This window comes from Camelina sativa, chromosome 11 (assembly GCF_030686135.1).
Source record: "Camelina sativa cultivar CO46 ecotype springtype chromosome 11, ASM3068613v1".
Lineage (NCBI taxonomy): Eukaryota > Viridiplantae > Streptophyta > Magnoliopsida > Brassicales > Brassicaceae > Camelina > Camelina sativa.
This window is the reverse complement of record NC_141890.1, coordinates 1341981-1369717: the sequence shown is the minus strand read 5'-3', so window position 1 is coordinate 1369717 and position 27737 is coordinate 1341981. Positions and strand designations below refer to the sequence as shown.

Here is a 27737-nt window from a genome sequence, read left to right as displayed (position 1 = left end):
AATAATAAAAAGTCAAACATATACACATATTTACTAACATTAAAATAGATACATCTTATTTTTCTTTTTCTAATAAATTTTTAACACAAAATCTAAAAACCATAAACCAAAATCTAAAATCTAAAAACTAGAAACTAGAATTCAAAAACTACTTAAAAACTTGTAAACATTCATGGCCTAAGATAAACAAGTGATATTAAAAATCATAATTGACTAGCATCAAAAAGTCTTCAAAGACAAGTAACACTACTGGAAAAAAAAAAAGAAAAAAAAAAGAGTAATAATTCCTTTAAAATACGTGATTTATGTGTCGACCCTAATTTTAATTTAAAATGTGATTAATTAGTTTAATACATAGGGGGTTAAATGGTTAATGAAGAAAATAAAACGCAAATACGAGAATTTTAATTTAAATGTAACCGCTAAATAACGCCCCTCTCTCTCTCTCTCTCTCTCTCCCCCACTTATTTTTGGCGGCACCAGACGCGGGAGACTCTCTCTCTCTCTCTCCTTTTCTTTGTTTTTTCGTCACTCTCTTCTAAAATCCCAAATCGAGTTATGGAAAAATCAAATACGAAGATTTAGCTCTCTCTCTCTCTCAAAAAAAAAAAAAAAAAAAAAAAAAAAAATCACTAAATTCACTGCGATAACAGAGCTCTTCTATTAAAGAAAGTTTCCATTTTTATAAATCCCTTTGATGTTGTAGTACGTACACACCACCCGAAGAAGACTAAGACTAGTTCTATCTTCCCCGCCGCCGCCGCCGCCGTCGTCGTCGTTATCATAATCGCCGCCGGCCGTTAAATGGCTGAGCCCAGTGATAGTATCGCTCTCTCTAATCTCCTTCTCTGCCACGAATCGGAGTCTTCTTTAAACTTAGACGAAGAGAGGATTGAGAGATCTGAGCAAGTACCTCACTTTCCTACTACGATCGGTGATGATGAAGATTATGTGGCGGAGCTTGTTCGTAAAGAGAATCGCCGATTCGAAACCGAACCCACTAAAACGTCGTCGTCTTCTTCTTCTTTCGATAGATTGATTGCAATCGATTGGATTCTCACTGTCCGTAATCTCTCACCCAAAACAAACAATCAACAACTTTTTTTTTAAGTGTGTGTGTGTCCTAATTACACTCTTTGTTGTCCTAATTCTCACTTGTTTTGATTTGTTTTTTTCAGACAAGAACAAGATTTGGATTCCAACATCAAACAGCTTACATTGCGATTTCATACTTGGATCTGTTTCTCCATAAAAGATTCATCGGTGTAAGTTCTGTTTTTGGTGATTGATTAATTTTCCCAATCTGATGATGATGATGATCTAAAAGATCGATTTTTTTTTTTTTTTTTTTTCAATTTTAAGTTGCAGAAAGATGAATCATGGGCGATTCGATTGTTATCAGTAGCTTGTTTATCATTAGCTGCTAAGATGGAGGAACGTACTGTTCCTGGTTTATCACAATACCCACAAGATCATGACTTCGTTTTCAAACCCGATGTGATTCGTAAAACTGAATTGTTGATCTTATCGACATTGGATTGGAAGTTGAACTTGATCACTCCTTTTCATTACTTGAACTACTTCCTTGCTACAATCTCTCCGGACAACAACCAATCTGTTTCTAAAGACTTGGTCTTGTTAAGATCCTCTGATTCCCTTCTTGCTCTAACTAAAGGTAGTAGTGTACTAGTGTTGTTATCTAAATTTACCACTCAAGATCAGTTTCCAATCAAAAGCATTTATTGATATCACATTTTTTTTTTGTTTCCATTTGTGTTTGTGATGTTAGAGGTAAGCTTTACGGAGTATCGACAGTTCGCTGTTGCTGCTGCTACTACAATGTTAGCTTCTTCTACTTCATCGGATATTATTAGATTGACGAGAGAAGAAATGGCTAACAAGTTTGGATCCATCTCTTGGTGGACGTCTAACGAGAATGTATAAAAATCTTGTGCTTATTTCCTTTGGATTCAATTGTTTAATGTAAAGATCATAGTCTTAGGGGAATGTGTGTGTGTGTTTTGCAGGAAAATGTATATTTGTGTTATCAGAGAATGCTAGAGATTGAGGACAGGAAACATATGACACCACCGCCGGAAACCTCGGTTCCCCGCGATATACAACCGCCGTCATCAGGAAGTGGCGCTAAACGCCGGTTGTCTTTTGATGATTCTGATCAAACTTCTTCAGCCAAGAGAATGCGTATGCTCTGAACTCTGAAGAGAGTTCTTCTTGGGAGTTTTTGCCTTATATTGATTTGGTTTCTCTTATTTTTTTGGCAACATATTGATTTGGTTTTTATATTCAATCATTTGATTATAGAGGAAAAAAATGGTATGAAGATACAATGGTTATTTCAATTTTTGTGAAGTAACTCATCATATAGGTTCGTTCATATGAGAAGGTCTCTTTGAAGATAGATTTTTGGGGGTAAAATGTGACTATTGAAACAGTAGGGGCTTTTCTGAGAGAATTAAGGAAATATGAGGAGTAAATGTAAATAAAGAAGAGAATTAGAAAGGGGTGAATAGTTTTAGGCCAATAGCTGCAGTGACAGTGATTTGGTTTCATGTTTTTTTTTTTTTTCCATGTGATATATTACAAATTCTTTTCATGGAAATTATCTGTTTTTTTCTTTCTTACATGAAAGTCCTTTTTTTTTTACATCCCTTAAACTTTTTAAAGGGCTCATTCATAGCAAATGACAAAAAATGAAGAAACTCATTAAAAATACATATATTACATATGGTGGTAGATTTGTTTTCTTTATCTTTTATTGACACTTTGAGTCATCTCCAAACTCCAAAGTGAATCCATCTGTATGCTACTTAAACATTTTATGTACATTCCCCAAGTCCTTTGTGATCTTTTTCAAGATATGATGAATAGCTTGTAAAATAAATACATACGAAAAATAAAGAATTATCAACTAAATAAAAACGTATTTCTTGTTTGGAAAAAACATCGTTACTTATATCGTATATAGTACTAACTACAGTTAAAAAAATAGAAACCCAATAATACCTTTTATCATTAAATAATATTAGAAACCAACAACTTGTAGTGGAAGCACTTTGAATCAAATGGTTGGATCTAAAGATAAACCCTAATTTATACAGAATATATAAAACTTTGTTCAAAAAACTGCATGTGATGTTTTTAAGTTTCCGTACTTCTCTACGCGCAAGTCAAAAGGAGCATCGTCGTACTCGTACATATAGATTTTTTTTGTGGGTTGTATAATAAATGTAAAAAATTTCAATGTAATGCAGTTGGAAAATAAAGAAATGTATATGCAAAAAGGACTTAAGAAACAAACCCAACGACGTGTTTAAGTAGGCAACAACTGTCTCATACAATACACAACTTGGGATCCAAAGTTTGGTATCATTAATTAAAAGCTAAAATTCTAAAATGATTAGTAATTACGAATTAAAAGAGTTATTACAAAAAAAAAAAATCTTGCAAATAAAGAAGCAAAATGTACTGACAGAATATAATTAAAAGATAATGTGTGTGTGGCTTTAAGACCAATGTTGTTGTTGCTCTAACTAAGAAATCTGCAACAAACTAAGTAAGCATCAAAGCTTTACTTCACCAAGAACTAGTAAATGCTTCTGAAATTTTTTGTTGCCTATCTTTTCATTGAATATTTGTAGGGTCCCTATTGTTATATTTTCTTCTTATTATCATTGAATCAAACCCATTTTGTTTCTGTTGGGTTTTGTGTAGACATGAGAGAGATTCACGGGTAACACACAATTTTAGTTTACAATTCTCACACTGGTTTGGAGATGGTATAATGATCATAATTCATAACATAAGTAAAATTAATTTTTACTCTATATATTATTACTCGTTTATTTTTTATAAACACTTCTTCACACGATCACGAATCTACCGGTCTAATGGTCACATAAAGATTAAAGTTACCTATATGCCTACATGGGACGAACCTCTTATATTTTAGGCAAATGGCTTTAGTATACTTATTACTTCATAGAGATCTTAAATTTGACGACATTAAAAATTGATTTTTCTTAAAGAAGAGTTTCTCTCCTATTTACTACGGTCTTGAGATTGACAGGCTTTTGAATTGTTTTTATGGAATCAGTTTTGACTGATGAGATATGATGTCAGGAGAAGAGGCTCCCACTAAAAGCCATGACTTCATTTTTGAGATTTTCATTTTTCTGAAGTATCAAAATTACAGTCTGGCTAGCTAACAATTCTGTACCCAAATAATCATTTTCCTTATTTTAGCTTCTTGCTTCCTCTGTTTGTTTTGTTATGTCCTTTTCTGTTTTTTTGCATTTGTCATTCAATAGAGACTTTTTAATTAGATTCCAAAATGAGGAAAAAAAGAGAAGTGTCATTTCAAAGAAAACAGAGAGTTTTTACAAAAATGGAGGAATCAGAAAATCAGATGTTTGTCCTTAATAGCTCCTAATAATAATCAAACTGAAAAGTCAACAATGAAAAAAAAAAACAGAGTAAATTGCAAAAGGCAATAACTTTGTCAAAAGACTTTTAACTTGTTCTAAAACTTGAATCACTGGTTCTACTATAGAGATCTCTTCAAAGAGAGAGAGAGATCAAACGGGAATCGTCTTCAACCCTGCAGCGATTGGCATACCCAAGAAACCTACCAAGATACTGAAGATCCATTGGACTATTGTGAGTGGTGTTGTGCTTGCAAATGTTCCCAAGAACTCAATGATTATGATCTGAAAGAAAACTGTTGCACCGATCACAACCACAAAGACGTAATTGTCCAGTATTCCCTTGAAAACATCGATCTCTTCCATCTCCCGCGAGCTTATCTCGTTGAACACCTGAAATTTTCAAGAACCAAAGACATATGTCAACATACAATCAAGAATCCATCTTTGATACCTCGAGAGTATTCTTATCGTGTTTTCGTTGTTTATTTACCTGACAGAAGACGAAGCAGTTGAAGATAAGAGTGTTTAACATGAGAGTTGAGTCAGGACCTTCGAGACCAAACATGGACTTCCCTTTAGCTTGGAGAATCCAAATGACTATGAACTGATAAACAGCTTGTCCTAAAATGTTCCTCCACATCGCATTGGTGATAAAATTCCCTCTCCTTCCAACGGGTAAACGCTTCATCAGCTCGTCATTTGGTGGCTCTGTAGCTAAAGCAAGAGCTCCAAGTGTGTCCATGATCATGTTCACCCATAGCAACTGAACAGCAGTTAAAGGAGCACTTCCTGAAGATTATTATAAAGAGATGTGTTAACTTAGAAATCAAAAACTATTCTTTTAGATAGATTTGAATTGATATTCTAACTCTCACTCACCGGTTAAGCAAGCTGAAGAGAAGTTAACAACCAGAGCAACAACATTAACCGTAAGCTGAAACTGGACGAACTTCTGGATATTTATGTAAACAGAACGTCCCCATCTAGCTACTGTGACGATCGTGCTGAAATTATCGTCGAGGATAATGACATCTGCGCTCTCTTTCGCCACCTAAAAGGTTATTAGGAAAATAGCATTTTTAGATTCTTGAGCTCTCAAATAATGACATATTACAAACTAATAATACTCACTTCAGTTCCGGCAATTCCCATTGCTAATCCGATATCAGCTTCATGAAGTGCAGGTGCATCGTTTGTTCCATCTCCAGTTACAGCAACAACTTCATCAAACGTTGTCCTTAACTGTTTCACAAGTGTATGTTTATCCATTGGCGAAGAACGAGCCATCACCTGTATAAAAAGAAAAGAAAGGTTTCGTTATATGTTCTTGAAAACTAAACAAAAAAATCATGTTTTTAGTTCAAGAAAGAGTAAGAAGTACCTGAATCTTTGGAATCAGTTCTAGTAACTCTTCTTGATTCTTCTCTCTGAACACTGGACCTTCGATTGCTATACCGTCATCAGTTAAAATGCCACATTCTCTAGCAATTGCTTTCGCGGTGTTAATGTTATCTCCTGTAACCATTCTCACAGTGATTCCAGCACGGCGACAAAGCTCAACAGACTCTTTGACTCCAGGACGAACAGGATCTTTGATTCCTACAATCCCTACGCAAGTAAATCCAGAAGACTGGATAGCTTCATCTGGCGAAAACCCGCCTTCAATATCCATATAAGCAAGGCAAAGCGTGCGGAGAGCTTCATTAGCAAACTCGTTGATTGTAGTATTCAGATACTTGATTGATTCTTCATCAAGCGGAACAACCTCACCGCTCGAGTTTACAACTTTGTCACAAGCAGCTAAAACTATCTCGGAAGCTCCTTTCGTGTGAGCACGCAGTCTTCCTCCCTCAGGAAGCTCAATCACAACTCCCATTCGCTTCTTTGTGGAGTTAAAAGGCTCAACTTTGATCACTTTGTAAGACTTCCTCTCTTCTTGGAACTTGCCTCCAAGAGATAACCCCAACTCCAATATAGCAGTCTCTGTTGGCGTCCCCAAAAGCTCGGCTTTCCCATGTTTGTTGACAACAACTTCACCTCCAGTGTTATTGAAAATGGACTGAATCAACAACTTCACAGCTGATTCCGGGATATCTGATTGCAAGCTAGAACCTTTATTAGCTACATCTTGCACATTCATGCAAATGCAAGACTTCACGACAGTCATGTGATTGGTTGTGAGTGTGCCGGTCTTGTCACTGCAAATGGTCGTTGCAGATCCCATAGTCTCACAAGCTGCTAAATGCCGGACAAGAGCTTTATCGTTCATCATTTTCTTCATCGCAAACGCAAGACTTAGAGTCACAGCTAAAGGCAATCCCTCAGGAACTGCAACCACAACAATTGTCACAGCAATAGCAAAGTATTCCAAGAGCTCCAATGCTTCATCACCAGACCAGATCCAGTGAGTTCCTGTTGAAAGCTTCCTCATAAACATCCCTTGCACCAAAACCGCGAAAGTAACAACCGCAAAGAAAAGACCGATTTTGCCAATGATGGTAGCAACCCCATTGAGTTTCACCTGCAATGGAGTTTCGTCATCCCCTCCTTCCGTCAAAGTCGCCATTAGCTTTCCCCACTGAGTCCTCATCCCAACTGTGGTAATCAGCATCTTACAAGATCCATCTTGCACTTTGGTTCCAGACATAAGGAAAGGGTTCTGTGTATTCACCATCACAGGCTCGCTTTCGCCAGTCAAACTCGATTCATCTATAACCACGGAGAATCCCGAGAGGAAAAGACCATCAGCAGGAACTTGATCTCCAATGGCCAGATGAACAATGTCACCAGGAAGCAAGTCATAGATAGACAGTTTCTGTCTAAACCCGTTCCTTGTCACCTGAACAGTGATCTTCTTCTTCTCCTTATCCAAATCACGGAACTGCAAAGACTGGCGATAATCGCTAGTGGCTGTAACAAAGACAACCAAGAGAATACTAGCCACAATGCCAAGACCATCATGTGAGCCTTTAGGCCATCCTTCAGTAGCTATCCCAACGATCAAAGACACGAAAGCACAAACACCAAGAATCATAAGAGTCATATCCTGAAGAGCTTCCCATACAAACACCCAGAAACCACGCATTTCACTCTCTGCAAACTTGTTGATTCCAAAAAGCTCTTGCCTTTGGGATAACTGAACAGCCTCAGTCGATAGCCCATCTGTGGAAGATGCCTTGAGCTTACCTGCAAGCCCCTCAACTCCACCATGAAACTTCAGCTTCTTAACATCATGACTCTCAACAATAGATCCTAATTCGTCAGCGCATATCTCATAGCCAGCTGCTTTGACTTCTTCAGGGACAGTGTAGTCACTTGGAGAAACACCTACAAAGCCGTTACAACAAAAATTTACATAAACAAACAAAATCGAAACTTTGATGGCAGAAAAAAACTCACTCACCAGAGATAAATTGGAAAGCAGCTTTTGACACGAGAACAGCGATCCTTAATTTCTCCTGTAATTAGAAAGTTTTTAAGATCCTTAATCGCTAGCTAATCTTCTACGACATATGCATCAGGAAAGTGACTTAATCCACCTAAAGTTCCAAACTTTTCAACGAAATCATCAACAAACGAGGACATAGAAGAAAGAGAGACAAAAAAAACCTGGTTGGTGCGGCGCATCGCGGCGGCTTCATAACGTTTAGAGAGATTAGCGGTGAAACGAAACCGTCGTTTAGGGTTCTTGACGACGCCGCAGAGATTACGCCATTTCTCAAGCACTTCCTCTGAAGAATGCTTAGCCTTCACATCGAAATTTTCGTTTAAGTAACTCTCCATCTTCTTCTTCTTTTTCCTCCTCCCTCTTCTTTAATTCTTCTTCCAGCTTCAATGGCTTTTTTTTTCCTTTTTTTCTCCTTTAGGCTCTGTTTTGAATTGCTCTGTTTATTTTTGGTGGAAGAAGAAGAAAAAAAAAGGAAACTTTTTAATTTTATTTTGGTGGGTGAAGAAGAGAAAGCGGAAGCCTTTTAATGGAGGAGCAAAGGTAAAGTTTTTTTAAGATCTGAGTTTTTTGTGCTTATGGATTGACCGAGTCGTTGAGTCCTTTATAACATTGGTATTTGGTAATGTGAGAAGCTGAGTTGACTCGTTTTTTAAATTCGTGTGCCCAACCAAGTTTGTCTATCATCAATCATTTAAACCAAAAAGAAAAAAAGAAAAAAAAAACATTCGATTATAATTCAGAATGTAGTAGTAATGAATAGAAAAAGAACATGCACTACTTTGCATTTATAACGAACGTTAAATCATGAATATGCTTCAAAACATTCATGCAGGCCATGAAGAGTAGTAGTAGTCCATCACAACGCGTTATGTTTATTCTTTTTCGTCAACCGTGCCGCGTTATGATATTATTGTTTTCACACATGTTGAGATTTTGAATATTATTATTATCCTTCTGAATTTGTGAAAGAATGTGGCAGATTTTTGGATCACGAAAACTAAATTACAAAAAGAAAAAAAAAGTATGGTTGATAGAATTTTTTATATATATTGAAGATGTATTTTTAGAATCAACTAGTCTAATATATCTGTGTTTTGTTTTGGAAATGTTAATATAATTTTAAAAAATAAAAGAAACGAAAATAATAAAATATGTAAGCATTAACTGTGACATATATTGCAAGATTTCTCAATGATAAGTACTACTACCTCTCAAAGGTTAATGTTTTAGGATTTTTTTCTTGTTTCACAAATGATGATTTTTTTAGTGTATTTAATGCATTTTTATTCTTAAAATCAAATAACTAATTAATGTTTTTACTTTTATACTCGATCTATATCATAATAGATGATTTTTTAGGATTTTCACCAAAATTATGAAAAATAATAAATGTTGTATTATTATTAATTACTTTTTTATATTCATTTTAATAATCATTTATTCATACTTTTCTCACACTTGTCATTCAAATGCATGTATATATTTAATTATTTATTATAAAAGTAAAAACATTAATTAGTTATTTTATTTTAAGAATAAAATGCATCTAATTCTTTTTATTCTTCCTGTTTTCAACCTCCTGTTTGGTTATCAAATACTTTGTGTAATGATTACAATCTTTCATTAATATAATTCTCTTTTGACGAAAAAAAATACACTAAAAATATTATCATTTGTGATATTAAAAAAATCCTAGAACATCACCTCTTATGATATAGAATGACTAATAAATAATTAAATATAGATATAGATTTTAGTGACAAATGTAAGAAAAATATGAGTAAATAAATATTAAAAGAAATATAAAACAAAATAATTAATAATAATATAATATTTATTATTTTTTAAATCATGGTGAAAATTCTAAAAAAACATATTTCGTAGATTTTGGTTTTTTTGTTTTTGGCTGCTAACGAACGTTGAAATCGGTTTTTTTGACCAAAAGCTGAATATCAGGGAATTTTAGTAATAATAATAAATAGGAGGGCTGTTATATAAATAATGAGAAATACGAGGACAGTTGAAGGAGATTATTGCAAAACCCCGTCCGCCACTTCGGGGGACGCCACGTTGGACCAAGCCCATTGGTTCCTTTCGGACTCAAATTGCTTTATGTCTTTTTATTATTCATTCGTTACCAACTGATTTGCTTATGTATACTTTTCAATTTCATCATCCAAGTTGAAAGAACTAGTGTTTTTGAAATATTGGACTCCAATTGAATCATGAGTTTACCTTGACTCCATTAGAAAGTGACACTTTTTTAAAAAGTTGGTATGCTGGATTTGGGCTTCGCATGGGCTTTAGAAGCATTTTACGGACAGTTTCAGTAGCTCTCGAACTGTATACTTTATTCATCGTCATCTCCATTAGTCAGTGTGACACAAAAACTTCATAGTTAAAATTGAAATTAGGGCTTCTGCGAGAATGATCTGGTATACAGCGCAAAACGGTATCGTTTTACTATGTTATAATTAAGATCATATTTGTACGGCCTATGGGCTTTTAGGGCCTAGCATACTATGGGCTTTGGTATATATTTGCTTCTCTAAAATAATTTTGAGAAAGATAAAAAAAACCTAATCAAAAATGGTGTATCATATGTTGTTATATAGAGTACCACTTATTCATTTCGTTTTAATTCGGTAGATGTTTCGGCTAATGTCATTGCTTCAGCTCTCGGTAAGAATTTGATTAGATCTAGACATCATAATGTACGTTAATGAACTCCAAATCTGTGTGAATTCATGAATAGATTTAAAGCTCACATACTCTTACGTTTAGTATATATATATTCGTGTGATTTTTACACTAAATCATCAAAATTGTGTATGTCGTACAATTTTTTAAAAAACTTTACGCGGTGTCACTTTATGTTGTTATAATGGGAATAGTCATGTCAAAATTATTGTTTTGAGTTATGTTGATTGAGTTGGTTCTAATAATGTGTGATATTTTAACATCATTTGCTCTACATTGTTCCGATGTAGATTATGTAAAATGGTACGAAATTGGTCACCTAAAAGTCTTATATTACTTTTTTTTTAAATGTGATTGATGGGAGACCTACAGGTTCTTTTTTTTTCTTTGTCTATGGCTTATCGAAGAATAATAAACAAATAATTTTAAACCATGTATGTACGAAGTACCAACCGAAAAAGAAAAATTAACGGTTCATGAATCATGAGTCATGAGTCTGGAGCTAAACCATTCTAGATGTTACAGATATATATATATATTCATTAACCATGGATATATAAGAGAAGATGTTTTCTCCAAATATATAATAGTGTAATACTCATGTATGCATAACAAATGTATATTTGATATGTACGTCGGTGTCATGAATAAAACTCAGTGGCACATAAAGCTGATATATATATATAAAAGGTGATTATCGACTATATGTAGATATATATGACAAAAAAAACTAATTCTTCAAAACATAAAAAATGGGATTTTTCCTAGAATGCAAGAACAGATTTCGAGAAATTACATAAGAAACTGATATGCAAAAAGCTCGATAGGTTTCGAAGAAAGGGACAAAGAAGCAGAGCGTGGGGTTCTTTCTAATTATTGTAGAAGCAACTGAAGAGAACGCTTGATCCACCAGAGATGGTGATGACTCATACAAGTATATATATATCTACTGCATTTTACGTCTAGCCTAGGCAATAATGTGGATTTGTTTTGGTCTATTTGATCTGTCCGAAATTACCCTAGAATTTTAGCATATGGCATAGCTAGCATATATCTAAACCTGTCCGAAATTTTGTCACATTTTAAAGTAATGGAGAGAGTTATCTACGGAATTAAAAGTCTTCACTTGATCAATTTATAACTATGCAATATAATTATTTATTTATTTATTAGATAAATTATCATAAAAAGTGAGAAAAAAATAAAATAATGAGTCCTTAAATTTATGGTGGTACGTAGCAATTAAATTATTCCGTTCGAATCCAATTTTGAGACTTTGGGATTTCAAAACGAAATTAAACAATGGCCATGATGACTGATGAGCTCGGGGGTAGACAAGAATGCTTTGTATCGAGACTAACGAGAAAATCATGATGAGCCTATGGCATTAAGTGCCGTTGGTTAATTAGGGGTTCGCATATACATAAACCAATAGACATTTGGATAAAATTGAACACAAACACACATCAAAAAAAGGAAAAGAATCTAAATAAGGGTAGAGAATAATAAGTCCTCCAGGTGGGAAATTCAAAGAGAGGACTATGAAAGGTATATATAGACTGAATACAAAAATGGTATGACTTAGTGGAGATGGTTTTAAAATGAGACAATAGGATTGACGAACAAGAAAACAAAGAAGCACGCCCTAGATTTGTGAGATTAATAATTACACCTTGCTGTATTATACTCTCTCCGTTTTATAATATAGGATGTTTAAAAAATTATTTTTGTTTCATTTGATTGGTTAAACTTTTTAAAAGTAAATATTTCTTAATCTGCATGTTTCTATTAAAACATCCTATATTTTGAAACAGATGGAGAATGGAATGGAATATGACACACTGGTTGGGTTTCTTACGGGTATATGTGAAAAAAAAAATATAGTAATTAATGAGAAAATCTAAAATAGTAAAGAGGTAGAAATGGAGAAGAAGAGAGAAAAGGGAAAATTGGTGGCAGAGAATGGAGAGAGGTTTTAGGAGGCAAAGGCAAATGTGGAGCTTTGATGATGTTGATGCACGCCGTCAGCTTTTCTTCACGCCTGCTCCCACTCACTCACACCTATAAACATTCTCTCTCTCCCCATTTTATGTAGTAGTATATTTTATATAGTTCTATTCACATCTCTCTATATGAACAAATGGACCATGTTATATATGCCATGTATACCTTGTAGTAGGTATTATCCAACTCTTTATGAATTCTTTAATAACTACATCATAGAACGTTCTTAGAAAAACGATAAGTTTGCTCCACCTACAAATTTGTAACTTAATTTCTATTACAGTAAATAAAACATTATGCAAAATATACAAAAATATAGATATTTAAAATATGATTTAAAACCATCTTCACTCAAGTTGTTAAATATTTTTATAGCCCAAAAATAAATCAATAATCTTAAAATACCGTCTATTTATCACACAATTGGTTTTTAATAAAAAATCAGAAACAACCAATAAGATACGATACGTGTCAAATTTTGGTTGGATAATGAGAAAATAGAAAACACAATTTTTTTTCCCATTTTCTTTTTATTTTCTCGCGACTCTCTCTATTTTCTCTTTCGACGGAATCGGTGATTCACACCTCAAATGCATATAAATCAGTCGATTCACTTTGAATCAATTGATTTTTCCGGCTTAAACACGAGAGTTCTTAGTCTCTGACACTAATTTTTGTTCTGACCAGCTCCAATCGATATTCTTCTGGATTTGACGATTCGGATCTCACGGCCATCGATCTCCGAGTGCGATAATGACGACGGATGTGGCTCTGAACATGAACAAGACAATGTGGTATATGCATCTCCTTTTGTCCTCTTCTTGCAAACAATTTATTCATCATATGATTTTTTTAATCTATATTTGTGTCTATGTTCTTTCTTACAATTACACTTCTTTTTTGCAGCTACGTAAAGAAGTGGAGAGGTTACGGTTTTTGATCAAATAATGCCCTCTCGTTCGTTTACTTTTACCTACTTTCTTTGTTCTACTGATTCGTTTTTTGTGTTCATATGACTTTAATTTGTTTTATCTTCATATACTCTCAGGAGATTGATGAGTAGAGATGACGATGGAGTTACATCGACCTTCAGGCACTTAAAAGTCATCTAAAGGATGTCACACACATTGCTTGGAGCAAAAGGTGAGGAGGGTTTTCAATTTTTTAGCGACTTATTCAAACATTTATTGTTTGTGAATCTTTGAGGAGCCTTACTGCTATACCCTTCCAAGTCTTATAACTTACGAAAATGTTGAGTTTTAATTCTTTTATTTCATTGTTCTTGCAATATGTATACTAAGTTCGTTTTTATTTTATTACATTTATTACATAGTTTTTTCATCTTAGTTTCCCCAACATTTAGATACTTGACATAAATCGCACCTTACGATTTTGCAGAAGAGACAAACAGAGATTGAGTGTGATGATTCGAGGAGAAGGACTTTGGTTCCCTGCAAATTCTCTACAAACAAGTACTATAAGACTCGTCAGTGAAACTTGAATCCTTTCTTTGTCAGAATGAAAGATATCAGTTGGGTTCTAAGTTGTAGCTGACTTGGTGTAAAATAGTACGTTGTAGCTTCTGCACAGAGATGTCCTTTAGGTGAAGAGAGGTGTGAATGGGCAGAGCCTTCTCTAGTTCTTACTCCAAAAGGTATGTATATGTAGATTTCAGATTTTTTTGTTTGCTTATGTTTGAATTGCAATCCTTTTCCTTGGTGATTTCATTGGTCATTCAGGTACATTCTTCTCTTTTTATGTTTGTTGTCCCATATGATAATGTACTTGATTTTTGAATTAAGGATTATCTAGTTTGTTGTCATATGTTTTGGCTTTTGGATAATCTAATTTTGTTTTGGTTGAAATTTGCTTGGTCATGTTTGAAAAACAAAATGTGCTAGTGTTTGAAAAAGTGATTTTTAATTAGTAGGTAGTCTAAAGTGACAAAATTTTCAGTTCGGTTTTGTTTTTAATAAAAGGAAAAGAAAACTCTCTCTATGATTGTATTTAACTTTAAACAATGCATTTTGAAAAACTGTATTATACACATACATCATATATGATAAGATATGATGCAACCAATAGTTTATGCTTGCAAATGATAACACAAAAAATGTTTAATTATGTTCAAATTTTAAACTATAAATATTTCAAGTTAATCACACTGTTTGAGTTGTCTACTCTTAGAGATATACTTTAAACACTCATTGCAAATGTTAAAACTGTGTTTAACTATCTTAGAGTTTTTGAGTTGTCTAATCATGAAAAATACACGTTTACAATGTATCTTTCTCGGTCTAAACAAACCTTTAGATCAATATAAACTCTGAACAAGTGTCTTATCTTAACCCTTAACTTAACCCTTTCTCTAATACAACAATAATGAGTTATAGAAACCCTTACAGTTTTCCTCCTCATACTTTTTTGGAACTGTTGAATTCTCAACAGGACTCTAACACTTCTGATAATCATCTTGTTCCTAATTTCACACAAACCTCTCAGCCTATTCAGTTTAGCAACCCATCTGTCCGTGAAGACTGTATTGAGCTTAGTTTAGATGAGAATGAAGAAGAGGGAGATAGAGGAAGTAAGAAGAGGTGGAGTTCCCAGGAGGATGTGAATCTCATAAGTGCCTGGTTAATACTATCAAAGACCCAATAGTGAATGAGCAGAGGGTAGATTGCTTCTGGAAGAGGATTGCAGACTATTTCCAAGCAAGTGAAGGAGCATCCAGTACAATACTAGAGGGGCTATGCAGTGTAAGGCTAAATGGAACAAGATAAACCACCAAGTGAACAAGTTTTTTGGGTGTTACACACAAGCAAGTGTAAGAAAGAAGAGTGGAAAATCTGAAGATGATGTGATGACTGTGGCAAATCAGCTTTACAAGAATGACATGAAGAAGCCATTTACTCTAGGCCATTGTTGGAGGGAACTCAAGCATGATCAGAAATAAAACACTAAAGATTCTAGCTTTTAGACGAGTAAGCTTGATGCAGAAGGATCATACTCATCCGGTTCAACGAATGATGGAGCTGAATAATCTAGCTCTAAGAGGAGTAAGCTTAATCACCCGAGTGTTATAGCTTCCAAGAAGAAAGATAAGAACCTGTAGTGAGTAATGATGGTGAGGATGGTTCTGCGGTTAAGCTAGATAGAAAATAGCCATGAAGGATAAGGAACAAGAGGCTAAACATAGGCAAGGAACAATGAGAGTGATAGACAGTCTCATTAACAAGATTGACCTTACATCAGCTCAAATCACACTCAGAGACAAGCTAACTGAGCAAATATTGACACATATTTAGGTTCTGATTGTATTCTTTGATATATGTTTTGTTCTGTTTAAGCCATAATGTTATAGACTGATTGGTAGGTTTACTTTATTGGTCAGGTCTTGCTGCAAACTGTATTAATTTCACATTTTCACATTGTGTAATGCCTTTGTTCAGGCTTTTGGGTCCAAGAGACATGTGAAGTTGTCTTGTTGTCTAGTGAAGGTGGAGCTACCTTTGTTCCAAGTGACATGTTGAGTCCGTGAATTGGTTGTTGTCTAGTGAAGGTAGATCTACCTTTGTTCCAAGTGACATGTTGAATCTGTGAATTGGTTGTTGTCTAGTGAAGGTGGAGCTGCCTTTGTACCAAGTGACATGTTGAGCCCGTGAATTGGTGTTGTTTTTAGTGTCAAGTAGTAGGTCTTAAATGTTAAGTTTGTATGTCCTAGAGTAAATGTCTTCTTTCCTCTCATTGAATACATATCGTATTCATTCCTCTCATTCTCATCCCTTCTTCCCCTTTTGTAAGACCATAACCTTGTTCAATCTCTCTTTCAGTTGGTAATCGTTTTTTCAGTTTGTAAAGTTGAAATAATCTTAGTAATCCAAAATAAAACTTTTAAAACCCAAAACCAAGAAGCCTTTATCCCACAATAAATTCTCAAAATTTCTATCTTAAAACCCCATAAATTTTTCATCAAGATGTCAAATTGGAGTTCTGATGAAGAAGTTGTTGAATTAGTGGAGGAGAAAGTTGACAGTATAGTGGAGGAGATTCAATACCAGTGCACTCATACGGAAGAGCCACCAACTCCAATATTCAGAAGAGTGCACGTTAATAGAGACCAAGAAGGAGACCACATTCGGTTATGGAACGATTATTTTACTGAGCATCCAACTTACACTCAGGTTATGTTCTACCATTGCTTAGAATGAACAACCCATTGTTCATGCGTATTGTTAATAGTATCGAGAATGGAGTTCCGTACTTCAAACAAAGACAAGATGCAACTGGAGGGCTCGGTCTTTCCGCACTTTAAAAATATACGACAGCTATTCATATGATGGAATACGGATGTGCAGCAGATGCGGTAGACGAATATCTACGGCTCGCTGAAACCACTGCGCACAAATGTCTTGAAGAATCTGTAGAAGAAGTTATAAAACTTTTTGGAGATGAGTACCTCAGAAGGCCTACAGTAGAAGATCTCCAACAATTACTGTATACTGGAAAACATCATGGTTTTCCCGGTGTTTTTCCGGAATGGTAGGGATCATAGATTGTATGCATTGGAAGTGGAAGAATTGTCTCACGACATGGAAAAGACAATATTCACGTGGATCTGAAAAACCGACAATCATATTAGGGGCTATAGCTTCGTAAGATTTATGGATTTGACATACATTTTTTGGATCCCTAGGTACATTAAATGATATCAATGTTTTGGACCGCCCACCATTGTTTGATGATATACTAGATGGTCGAGCTCTGAGAGTTACCTACGTTGTCAATGGACGACAATACAAAATGGCATACTACCTCACTGACGGTATCTATCCCAAATGAGAAGCTTTCTTCCAATCAATTACACTTCCACAGGGTCAAAAATCACAACTCTTCGCTCAATGTCAAGAATAATGCCGAAAAAATGTAGAGCATGCATTTGGAGTCTTGCAAGCTCGATTTGCAATCGTGAAGAATCTCACGCCTTTTTGGGATAAAGAAAAAATAGGCAAGATAATGAGAGCTTGTATCATATTGCATAACATGATAGTGGAAGACGAAAGATATGAATTTAGTTTCTACGATGCATCGGAGTTATATCAGGGATAAGAAAGCGAAACTTCTCATATGGATTTATCGTTTTTTTCATATAGGCCAACGAATCTCACTAATATGATGAGCATTCGAAATGACGTTCGTGATACGAAAATGCATGAACGTCTGAAAAAGATTTGGTTGAGCATATCTGGCAAAAATTTGGTGCCACCCAGCAATAGAACCGAATTCAATTCTTTTCTCTTACCTTGTTTTCTCTACTACAATTTATGTTTGTATTTGTTTTTCGGTTTTGTAAAATATGTTTGATATTTTGTTTTCTTTTTAATGTAGTTAAAGTAATTGAAATAATTATTTTGTTATTTTTGATTATTTAATAATTTATTAGTTGATGTTTTGATTGGTTAGTCATGGTAATAGAAAGACATTTTCTAACTTTTTTCAAGTCTGATGATTTTTAGGATATATATATAAAGAGTCTTTTTATTTTACACCAGTTGAGACAGTACTTGAATTTTTTTGATTTCATGTATTTGGCCTATATATAAACAAACAGCGTATCAAATACGGCTTTTTGAAAAAAAAAAGAAAAGAAATTACGCCAGGTAATAAGTATAGACCATGTACGTCGTTTTCAATTTCTAGGTGTCCAAACTCAAATATTCATATATCGTCGGTATATAGGCATAATGAACATAAGTACGAGAGATGCATTATAAATTTAGAAGAAGAAATAAGAAGGAAGGTTACTCGGGTGGATCGATGTGCAAAAAAGATGGAAAAGCGAAACCCACTAAGGGCATCTTTAGTCGAGCAACGATTAATGTTTCTCTAAAAACTAAAAAAAAATTATTTTTATTATAGATTTTCTTTTTTTATTTATTTTTTAGTATATGTTCCACTCAAAAAAGGACACCTATCTCATTTCTTTAAAGAACCGTTTCTCAAAGTACTATGGCAAGAATCGATTCTCCTTATTTTTCCTTCTCTCTCTTCTTTTTATTATTATTTTACTAAGAGTATTGGTGTGAGTAACCACCGATGGCCATGGTCTAAGCCATTACATGATATCGACTTGTTTATCTTTTTCTTCTTTTACTCATCTTCTTTTGTCACGACTTTTTTTCTACTTAATGAAACTTCCAAAACTATCTTAACTAATACACTCCCATGTAAATTAAAAAGGTCTTCCTTATAACTTACAATCGTTTGTTTATTAGTAGTTTATATAAGCTTCTTGTTAAATTTTGATTAAAACTTACATGTTCCGCAGAAAACAAAAACATGCATAAAGTAGGATCGTTTATGTCCAAATTTTCAGTTATGTTTATAGTAAAAACAAAAGAGAGAGAGAGGGGAAGAATATTGTTCAAAACCGGTTTCTTCTCTCTCTAATTATGGTTTCACTAAACCCAATTAGATTCAAACAGTCTATAAAGTCCAAAAGATAAACATGGGACAACAATTCGATGCAGGAAATCCTCTTTTCATGCTCTTCTTTATTCCCCACATTGTCTTTAAATTAGTAATAAAAACTCACAAATCCACCAAACCCATTTCTCTACAACTCACCTTCATCTAGATTTACCCACTCCCACCGAGAAACAAAAGAGAGAAAGAAAAAATATATATACATATATATATATATACAACACACAACACATGATGCTGATGCAATATACACAACAAAGTATTAAATCTTAGATATTGTGGGTCTCCCCCCTTCTATTCATTTTCTTATTCATTAAAGAAAAAAAAAATATGGATACTCTCTTTAGACTAGTCAGTCTCCAACAACAACAACAATCCGATAGTATCATTACAAATCAATCTTCGTTAAGCAGAACCTCCACCACCACTACCGGCTCTCCACAAACTGCTTATCACTACAACTTTCCACAAAACGACGTCGTCGAAGAATGCTTCAACTTTTTCATGGATGAAGAAGACCTTTCCTCTTCTTCTTCTCACCACAACCATCACCACACCAATCCTAATACTTACTATTCCCCTTTCACTACTCCCACCCAATACCATCCCGCCACGTCATCGACCCCTTCCTCCACCGCCGCGGCCGCAGCCTTAGCCTCGCCGTACTCCTCCTCCGGCCACCACAATGACCCTTCCGCTTTCTCCATCCCTCAGACTCCTCCTTCCTTCGACTTCTCAGCCAATGCCAAGTGGGCTGACTCCGTCCTCCTCGAAGCAGCACGTGCCTTCTCCGACAAGGACACCGCACGTGCGCAACAAATCCTATGGACGCTCAACGAGCTCTCTTCTCCGTACGGAGACACCGAGCAAAAACTTGCTTCTTACTTCCTCCAAGCTCTCTTCAACCGCATGACCGGCTCAGGCGAACGATGCTACCGAACCATGGTAACAGCTGCAGCCACAGAGAAGACTTGCTCCTTCGAGTCAACGCGAAAAACCGTGCTTAAGTTCCAAGAAGTTAGCCCCTGGGCCACGTTTGGACACGTTGCGGCCAACGGAGCAATCTTGGAAGCAGTAGACGGAGAGGCAAAGATCCACATCGTCGACATAAGCTCAACGTTTTGCACTCAATGGCCAACTCTTCTAGAAGCTTTAGCCACAAGGTCAGACGACACGCCTCACCTAAGGCTAACCACAGTAGTCGTAGCCAACAAGTTCGTGAACGATCAAACGGCGTCGCATCGGATGATGAAAGAGATCGGAAACAGAATGGAGAAATTTGCGAGGCTTATGGGAGTTCCTTTTAAATTCAACATTATTCATCACGTCGGAGACTTATCTGAGTTTGATCTCAACGAGCTCGATGTTAAAGAAGACGAGGTCTTGGCCATTAACTGTGTAGGTGCGATGCATGGGATAGCCCCACGTGGAAACCCTAGAGACGCTGTGATATCGAACTTTCGACGGTTAAGGCCGAGGATTGTGACGGTCGTCGAAGAGGAAGCTGATCTTATCGGAGAAGAAGAAGGTGGCTTTGACGATGAGTTCTTGAGAGGGTTTGGAGAATGTTTACGATGGTTTAGGGTTTGCTTCGAGTCGTGGGAAGAGAGTTTTCCGAGGACGAGCAACGAGAGGTTGATGCTAGAACGTGCAGCGGGACGTGCGGTCGTTGATCTTGTGGCTTGTGAGCTGTCGGATTCGACGGAGAGGAGAGAGACGGCGAGGAAGTGGTCGAGGAGGATGAGGAACGGTGGGTTTGGAGCGGTGGGATATAGTGACGAGGTGGCGGATGACGTCAGAGCTTTGTTGAGGAGATATAAAGAAGGTGTTTGGTCGATGGTACAGTGTTCTGATGCCTCCGGAATATTCCTTTGTTGGAGAGATCAGCCGGTGGTTTGGGCTAGTGCGTGGCGGCCAACGTAAAGGATTGTTTATTTTTAATTTTATTTTGGTTTTGATATAAAAACTCGCACGCGCGCTTTTCTTCTTGAGATGGTTTCACACGTGTGGTGATGGTTCATGATGGGTTTTGAGATTATGCATTCGTAATTTGAATTTGGCCTTTGGAATAGGACTAATGAAGTAATTATGATCATTGAGGAGGTATCAAGGTTCATACAATTCGTGATTTTTTTTTTGTTTTATTTTTGGTACTTTTTTTTTAATGTTTTGGAATTAAATTTGTGATTACTCTTGTTTATCCGAAAGAATAGGGTTTTATTTTCCTATATAGTGAATTTATTGTTCTTCGTTTGACGAGAAGCTCAAAACTATAACGTACGTGAGCATATTATGTAAAATAGTTACTGTTACATTGGTTGATCGTCGAACTGGAATTCAAAAGAATATTAGATTATGAATGAATCAGACTAGTAGCGATCACTCTCAAATTCAGCAACAGTTAACACTAATTCAGTAAATATATGATTATCTCATGTTTCTAATTAAAGCATGTTCACTACTTCACTTCATCACGGTTCTTGAATATGACAGCTACTTTGGTTGGGGAATCTCATAGTTGGAATCTCGTGAATGCACCTCTAGTGGCTTGCACGCTTTTGAAATGTATATTAGCAAATTAGACATATTTGTGATCAATTATAATCAATCTTATTAATCTATGCAAATATATAACCTTACCATAGTTTATTTACATGTGATCAAACTTAGAACATTGGAAGTTTGGAATCAATGCAAGTAATTTAGCGTCTTGGCATGGCATCACCACCGTATGTAATGGTTAACTAATTATTTGAAGAACAAAACTAGACGGTGTGATGCGTGGTACTCATTGAATCAAGCAAAAAAGAAAGAAAAAAAAAATCAACTTTTTATACACGAAGATTAACCTCATAACATTATACTTATTCATTTGTCGTTCATGTGAAGTATATACCATTTATATATTTTGCCTTTTTAATAATGCACCTTTCACCTTTTGCTTTGTAAAAGAGATAAAGGGACCAGTCTTTTATTTGATTCACATATATAATATGTAAATACATATATTATGTCTTCAATGGAATACACATGCATATACCTACGAATGTTCATGGCCCCGCTTACCCATCATGTTTTTATTTAGAAAACAGCCCATAAAAAGTAAATAGTTGAAATAAATAGTTAATCCATTGATACCAATAAACGTTTACTACATACTATATAATTGCTTTTTGAGTAATTAATAAAAATAAAAATAAGAAAAAAAGTAGTGGGAACTGCTTTTGAGATATGTGGCTGGTTTCACTACAACTCTTTCTCCCTGCATCTTTTGATGAGGCTTTTTGCCTCCCCCATGTTAATCGGTACGATCTTTAGCTTCGCTTTTTAAGCTAATCTTTTTAGAAATCTATCTTCTTTTGGTCTGTTTTCTTGTTTATAAAGTCATGCAAAAAGCAAATTAGTAAAATAAAAGTCTATTGGTTGGCCCAATTTTGCTTTAACTAGAATCAAAACCTTGTTGGGTCCCCTTGTACCATGACTTGACCATTACTACACACATCTAACTAGAATATGCATAAATTCGTAGAGAATATCTAAATTAATCCTATGAAGTATACAGATTAATAATCTGAGGGTCGTTTTAAACTACTTTGATTTGTTCATAGGAGCCAGCAATAAATTGAATTTTGTAAAAAAAAAAAAAAAAAAACATAATTTATATATAATAAAGATAAATGAGCTTTGTAAAATGATAGAAAGAAATAGCTTGTATATTTAATTTTTATGTCTCTTAATTACAATCATTTTAGGTTCACTGTTCATCACATGTTCATGACTAACAGTGCAATGCAGTGTGTTAAGATAGATACCGAAAATAATATATGTTAAATTATCAGAAATTTAATTCACATAATCTTATGGAAATACGTTAGGGTGTTTGAAGTAGAGATTAGTTTAAATAAGTCGTGTTGAATAGACAGCTACATGAATTAAATCTCTTAACTTATAAGTGGAAAATGTTAATATTATTCTATTATTATTGTTCTCATTATTCCCAACATAATAACTGTATAATAACATTAATATCGAGGGTCCTTGTGAATAATGGCATCTTGTCTACATTATACTATTACATTTGATTATTAAAAATTATCAGTTTAAACGTCAAGTTCAAACAGGAAAATTATGACTTCATTAGCTTTAAACCTTAAAGCAGTCTTTTTAGATTTATACTTTTTTCTGCTTTTACTATTTACTATTGGTTTGGTTTGGTTTGGTTTCCTCTATGGGTCTTTAGCAAATGGGCCTTACGCAGCCCATTCGATTTGACGAGCAAAAAAAAGTAACGGCAAAACGAAGTGAAATTGAACGGACGGCGAAAAACCCTAACAAAAAAACCTTCTCACCGGCGAAAATGCGAGCTCCGATCTCCGGATTTGTCTCCAGATCTCTCGGTTTGCTCCACCGTACGACGTCTCTATCCGCTGGGACTCGTTACCTATGCGCCGTAGCTTCTTCACCCGAGGCTCGGACGCAGAAGCTCGAGCGAATCGCTGACGATTTGCTAAAACTGAACAGGATTGAGCTTTACGATTACTCAATCCTCTTCAGCCATAAGCTAGGTCTAAATCGTTACGGTTCCGCCGTAGCTGTTGCCGGATCTGGTGGTGATGCCGTTGCATCTGCGGAGACCAAGACGGCGGAGAAGACAGCTTTCGATGTGAAGCTTGAGAAATTCGAAACGGCGTCCAAGATTAAAGTGATTAAGGAGATAAGATCGTTCACGGATCTGGGATTGAAAGAAGCTAAGGATTTGGTTGAGAAAGCTCCAGTGGTTTTGAAAAAAGGTATTACTAAAGAAGAAGCTGAGAAGATCATGGAGAAGCTCAAAGCGGTAGGTGCTGTAGTATCTTTGGAATGAAAAGAGCACAAAAACAAAATTATGAGATTCAAAATAAGATGTATTTGAATTGTTCGAAATCAAAACAATCTGAAAGTTTTGAGATTATGAATACTGTTTCTACAAGATGGTTCTGTGATTTGCTTTGCTTCTTGATGATGCTCACTTTGTTTATTATACCCTCAGAACTGAAATGCCACTTCTATCAGGTAGCAACTTCTTCATGTAATACTTTGAATTTCTAGAAAGATTGATTCTTTGTCTTCTGGTCTCTGGTATTATCTCGATTGAACATTCTTGAAACCCTCGTCTCACAAACCAGTCTGCTGTTCGTGTTGTGAGTAGGAATAGTCTTTCTAAAGCGAGAGACGAAGCTCTATGTAATCTGCAGAGATAGGTTGTGTTGTGGCATTGAGGTTCTTCTCTAGCTTGATTTTGCAAACATAACAGAAAATGGTATAGTTTTGAGTTTATTTACCTAACAATTTATCGCCTTGGCCTTGACCGCGACAGTCTGATGCAACTGCTATTGCAGCAACTTCTCCGCATTTGTCTTCAAAGAATGGAAACAAAGCTGCGCAAGCGATGATCTGACCTTCCCTTTCCACAACCACAAACGAATCCAAAGCTCGCAGTAACTGCACTCAAAGGTCAAAACCTTTTAACAGCGTAACCGATGAAACGACAAGACGCAAAAGATCGTAAAGCTATTTTACCTCTTCATCGGTTCTGCGAACCAAAATCCCAGATTCCTCCAAGGGTTTGATTATATGTCTAATACCTGCAAGATCATCCACTTTGGCATCTCGGGTCCCTTCGTAAACATCACTGTGCATAACGGGGAATACAGAATTGTAAGAACGCTAAACCGGGATGATATGCGTGTGAAGACAAAAATAATTCATGTACCTAGCAATCATAGTCCCCATTCCATCTCTTTTAAAAAGCTCCAACAAGAGACTTCCACTTATAGTACCATCCAACAAGTGAACTCTTTTGACTCCACCCTTCATATAAGACAAACAAAACAAAGAGTTTCAGTTTAATGGTGGCAAACAGAAGCAGGACCAAGGTTTTTCAAAAACACTCACTCTGCAGACAAACGCCGCAGCAGCCAATTCAGAAAGGTAACCGTTTAAGCGACTTAGTCTTTCCTCACCACCAATAGCAAAACCTTGCTCACCAGACCACATTCCGTTCCCATTGTCAAATCCAACACCGTTCTGAAAGATCGGAGTGTGGTTTACGTTTCCCCGAAATGCTGCTCTCCCGTTTGGAGGAGAAGTAGTTTTACCGTTGGTGTTGTTAAGAGGTTCAGTGTAAGCAATACTTCCATCTCCAACAGCCTTCACGTAATTTGCAGCAATGTCACTCTGTTGAGCACGTTTTCTAACTAACATATCTGCTTCTTGAAGTGTCAGAAAACGAATAAGATGTCCACTCTCATCAAGAATAGGACCATCCATTATGCAAATAAGCTTATCTGCTCCTATAGCTAAAGCACAAGCTGTAGCAACCTCATAGGTACTGCAGAAGTAAAAAAAAGTTGAGTGAGCAAATTCAATCTATTTAAGGTAAAATGAAGCTTTCTCTCAGAAGAAGGGCGAGCATACTTGCAATTCAATACTTCTCCGGAGCTAGAATGGCCCAAGTTCCTCAACAAAACTACGGAACCACCGTCAAGCCTCTCACAAATCCGATCAACATCTATCTTCTTCACTTCACCTGTCGCTCCAAAATCAACACCATCAACAACACCTTTTCTCTGCCACAACAAGACCCAAGATAATAGTCGGTCATACATAACGGATAAAATAAGACTCAAAGGTCAAATGAACAAGTGGAAAACCTCACTTTGGCTGCAAAGAAGTTACCGGTATCAACCCTGACACCTATATCATGTAAATGACTACGATCACCGTGCCTACGGATATTGCAAATAGAAGGTCCAGGAGATAATTTAGCCTCAAGCATCACTGATATTGCTCCTGCAGCTTCTTTGGCAGCCTGCAAAGATGCTTCATCCGTTACTCTGTAACGTCCCACATATGTAGCCTCGCGTCCTGCAATTCACACACCTTTTAGGCTCGTAGATGCCAAAACAACTAGTTAACACTAGCAATATAGTCTAGAAGAATCTAATATCGTGAGAAAAACTATACAGGCAAGATTCATTTGTTATTATTCTGACCTCTCTCAGACAGAAGGTGGTCGATTTGCTCTTGAGTTCCAGGAACTAGAACAAACCTTATTCCCAGATGATGAAGAAACGCTATGTCCTGCACACAAAATCAAATGACTTCACTTTCTATCCATAATGAGAAGTGAAAACTGAAGCACATTGCAACCAAAGCTCTAAAGCTCTATGATAATATAGAACTCCTAATTCCTAAACCTACGTACAGTACACAGTAACAGGTTATACTCAGACGGATCACAAAGAAAAGTATTGACTTAAAAATATAGAAAACAAAAAACTCTCAGTGAGACAAACAATCGAACACCTTGCGTGCTTCTTTCTCATAATTCAAATTAGAATGCGAGGACGGTACCTTCAAAATGGGATCACAGTAAGAGCCGGAGATGATCTCGCCGGAGATAATAACAACGAATGTGCAGCCACGATGAGCCCAAAGATAAGGCCAAGCTTCACGGAACCAACGCACAAACTCTTTGTCGTCCACCGGATGCTCAGCCTCCACATTCCCGCCTGCACTCACGGCGTAGTCAAACATATTGCATTTCGTCGCCGTTACAGAACTAACCGGTTTAAACAATGGACAGCTGAACCGGAATTGACTAGGGTTTAGCTTATTATTATTATATATCGGCGTGAATGAGGAGAAAAACTTGCTTGTCTGCCGAAATTGGAAAGGTATATAGCAGTTTGAAGAAGTAGACGAACCCACCAGAGCTCCTCGCTCCATCATCATCTCTAGATTTAGGCGGTTGGAGAGAATTCAAATTAATTAAACCGGCAGGTGACGGCGGTTTAAAGTCGGAGACGGCGGCGGTAGTGCCGTTGTGTGCCTTATTATTATTCTTCTTACTTAGATTTGACGGCAGTCTTTGAATGTCTCTGGTTGTGCAGAGCTGTGGAGTCAAAGTTGTTCGGTTCGGTCAATAAATCGAAAGAAAAGTTGGGTAAACCGATTCGGTCTGGGCATTCTATTCCGTACCATGAAACCAATCTCGGTCTGCAATCGTATTGGTAGTTTTTCAAAGTTGCCGACTCAACAAGTGGGCTTTTAAGGATCCCAAGCCCATCTAAGTATGTATGACCATATTAATTTGGTAAGCCTTACAAATGTGGAGAAACAACGCGTGTGTGTTACTTTTTTTTTTGGTATGTTTCACTTTTGTACATTAGTGGTTATGAGTTGTGAAGATTAGTTTCGTCGGCAAGTGAGTTAAGATAAGTGATCACTTTGATTAAAGAGTGTCAAACTACACAAGCGCCACAAGGCCCACAATTTTGGAGTAGGTGACCAAATCGACATAAAACTTGTAAAAGTGGGGGATAGAAGAAAACGAATATCTTCTGCTTATCCGAATAAATTGAAAAATAATATTCCCACAAGATACTCCATTCCTTTTGCAGTAGATTTTTTTGTTTTGTTTTTTATTTATCATGGTGTGATATTGACCGACATGAAATCATTTTTTTTTCTTCAAATATTGTGAACGTATGCATGATTATATAATTGATCTGTATAATTAAGCTTGTTTTATATTGAAAAATCAAAATTGTTTGGGCCGAGTTAAGTATTATATAATGGAAAGCTATACAGTCTTCAAACGGTAAGAAAAA

General features: G+C 35.9%; 5 protein-coding genes and 1 pseudogene across 9 annotated transcripts; 4 read left to right on the top strand and 2 right to left on the bottom strand.

The window, feature by feature from the left end:
- The first annotated feature begins 455 nt into the window (after window positions 1-455).
- On the top strand, window positions 456-2395 carry LOC104727521 (cyclin-D5-1-like). 3 transcript variants are annotated; one of them, XM_087471600.1, is made up of 5 exons: window positions 456-1062; window positions 1179-1265; window positions 1369-1675; window positions 1790-1938; window positions 2028-2395. In XM_087471600.1, the coding sequence occupies exons 1-5, from the start codon at window positions 805-807 to the stop codon at window positions 2211-2213; spliced, it is 987 nt and encodes a 328-aa protein (XP_087327726.1). In that variant the 5' UTR covers window positions 456-804; the 3' UTR covers window positions 2214-2395. The 3 variants fall into 3 exon arrangements, with proteins under 3 accessions (XP_087327726.1, XP_087327725.1, XP_087327727.1); XM_087471599.1 differs by having other exon boundaries at window positions 1363-1675; XM_087471601.1 differs by lacking the exon at window positions 2028-2395 and having other exon boundaries at window positions 1790-1944.
- Window positions 2396-4352: 1957 nt separating this feature from the next.
- Window positions 4353-8730, bottom strand: LOC104720998 (calcium-transporting ATPase 2, plasma membrane-type). Its single transcript, XM_010438898.3, has 7 exons — window positions 8055-8730; window positions 7849-7903; window positions 5827-7772; window positions 5577-5735; window positions 5325-5496; window positions 4936-5234; window positions 4353-4835 (listed from the first exon to the last, which is right to left on the bottom strand). Exons 1-7 carry the CDS (start codon window positions 8226-8228, stop codon window positions 4596-4598), a joined length of 3045 nt encoding a protein of 1014 aa, XP_010437200.2. The 5' UTR covers window positions 8229-8730; the 3' UTR covers window positions 4353-4595.
- Window positions 8731-16936: 8206 nt separating this feature from the next.
- On the top strand, window positions 16937-17706 carry LOC147933525 (uncharacterized). Its single transcript, XM_087476666.1, has 3 exons — window positions 16937-17114; window positions 17294-17422; window positions 17528-17706. Exons 1-3 carry the CDS (start codon window positions 16937-16939, stop codon window positions 17704-17706), a joined length of 486 nt encoding a protein of 161 aa, XP_087332792.1.
- A 1584-nt stretch (window positions 17707-19290) lies between these two features.
- On the top strand, window positions 19291-21204 carry LOC104720997 (protein SHORT-ROOT pseudogene; annotated as a pseudogene).
- A 2188-nt stretch (window positions 21205-23392) lies between these two features.
- On the bottom strand, window positions 23393-27108 carry LOC104720996 (putative amino-acid acetyltransferase NAGS2, chloroplastic). 3 transcript variants are annotated; one of them, XM_010438893.3, is made up of 9 exons: window positions 26479-27108; window positions 26118-26205; window positions 25781-25989; window positions 25540-25691; window positions 25018-25453; window positions 24836-24933; window positions 24643-24754; window positions 24405-24564; window positions 23393-24311 (listed from the first exon to the last, which is right to left on the bottom strand). In XM_010438893.3, the coding sequence occupies exons 1-9, from the start codon at window positions 26857-26859 to the stop codon at window positions 24283-24285; spliced, it is 1665 nt and encodes a 554-aa protein (XP_010437195.1). In that variant the 5' UTR covers window positions 26860-27108; the 3' UTR covers window positions 23393-24282. The 3 variants fall into 3 exon arrangements, with proteins under 3 accessions (XP_010437195.1, XP_010437198.1, XP_010437196.1); XM_010438896.3 differs by having other exon boundaries at window positions 24410-24564; window positions 26479-27024; XM_010438894.3 differs by lacking the exon at window positions 23393-24311 and having other exon boundaries at window positions 24397-24564; window positions 26479-27024.
- LOC104720995 (uncharacterized) lies at window positions 23441-24052 on the top strand. Its single transcript, XM_010438892.3, has one exon. The coding sequence runs from the start codon at window positions 23441-23443 to the stop codon at window positions 23945-23947; it is 507 nt and encodes a 168-aa protein (XP_010437194.1). The 3' UTR covers window positions 23948-24052.
- Window positions 27109-27737: the final 629 nt, after the last annotated feature.

Bases quoted from the DNA above. Each gene is read 5' to 3' on its own strand.
- LOC104727521 (XM_087471599.1), top strand. From the start codon at position 805: ATGGCTGAGCCCAGTGATAGTATCGCTCTCTCTAATCTCCTTCTCTGC. The intron at 1,266-1,362 runs GTAAGTTCTGTT...TTCAATTTTAAG, and splicing joins TCCATAAAAGATTCATCGGT to TTGCAGAAAGATGAATCATG. The intron at 1,939-2,027 runs GTATAAAAATCT...TGTGTTTTGCAG, and splicing joins GGTGGACGTCTAACGAGAAT to GAAAATGTATATTTGTGTTA.
- LOC104720998 (XM_010438898.3), bottom strand. From the start codon at position 8,228: ATGGAGAGTTACTTAAACGAAAATTTCGATGTGAAGGCTAAGCATTCT. The intron at 7,904-8,054 runs GTTTTTTTTGTC...TTCTAATTACAG, and splicing joins CGATGCGCCGCACCAACCAG to GAGAAATTAAGGATCGCTGT. The intron at 5,235-5,324 runs GTGAGTGAGAGT...AATAATCTTCAG, and splicing joins CTCTTCAGCTTGCTTAACCG to GAAGTGCTCCTTTAACTGCT.
- LOC147933525 (XM_087476666.1), top strand. From the start codon at position 16,937: ATGGAATACGGATGTGCAGCAGATGCGGTAGACGAATATCTACGGCTC. The intron at 17,115-17,293 runs GTTTTCCCGGTG...TTGGATCCCTAG, and splicing joins GTATACTGGAAAACATCATG to GTACATTAAATGATATCAAT. The intron at 17,423-17,527 runs GTATCTATCCCA...GAAAAAATGTAG, and splicing joins GGCATACTACCTCACTGACG to AGCATGCATTTGGAGTCTTG.
- LOC104720995 (XM_010438892.3), top strand. From the start codon at position 23,441: ATGCGAGCTCCGATCTCCGGATTTGTCTCCAGATCTCTCGGTTTGCTC.
- LOC104720996 (XM_010438896.3), bottom strand. From the start codon at position 26,859: ATGATGATGGAGCGAGGAGCTCTGGTGGGTTCGTCTACTTCTTCAAAC. The intron at 26,206-26,478 runs GTACCGTCCTCG...TTTTGTGTGCAG, and splicing joins ACTGTGATCCCATTTTGAAG to GACATAGCGTTTCTTCATCA. The intron at 24,565-24,642 runs GTAAAATAGCTT...CTTTGAGTGCAG, and splicing joins TTCGCAGAACCGATGAAGAG to TTACTGCGAGCTTTGGATTC.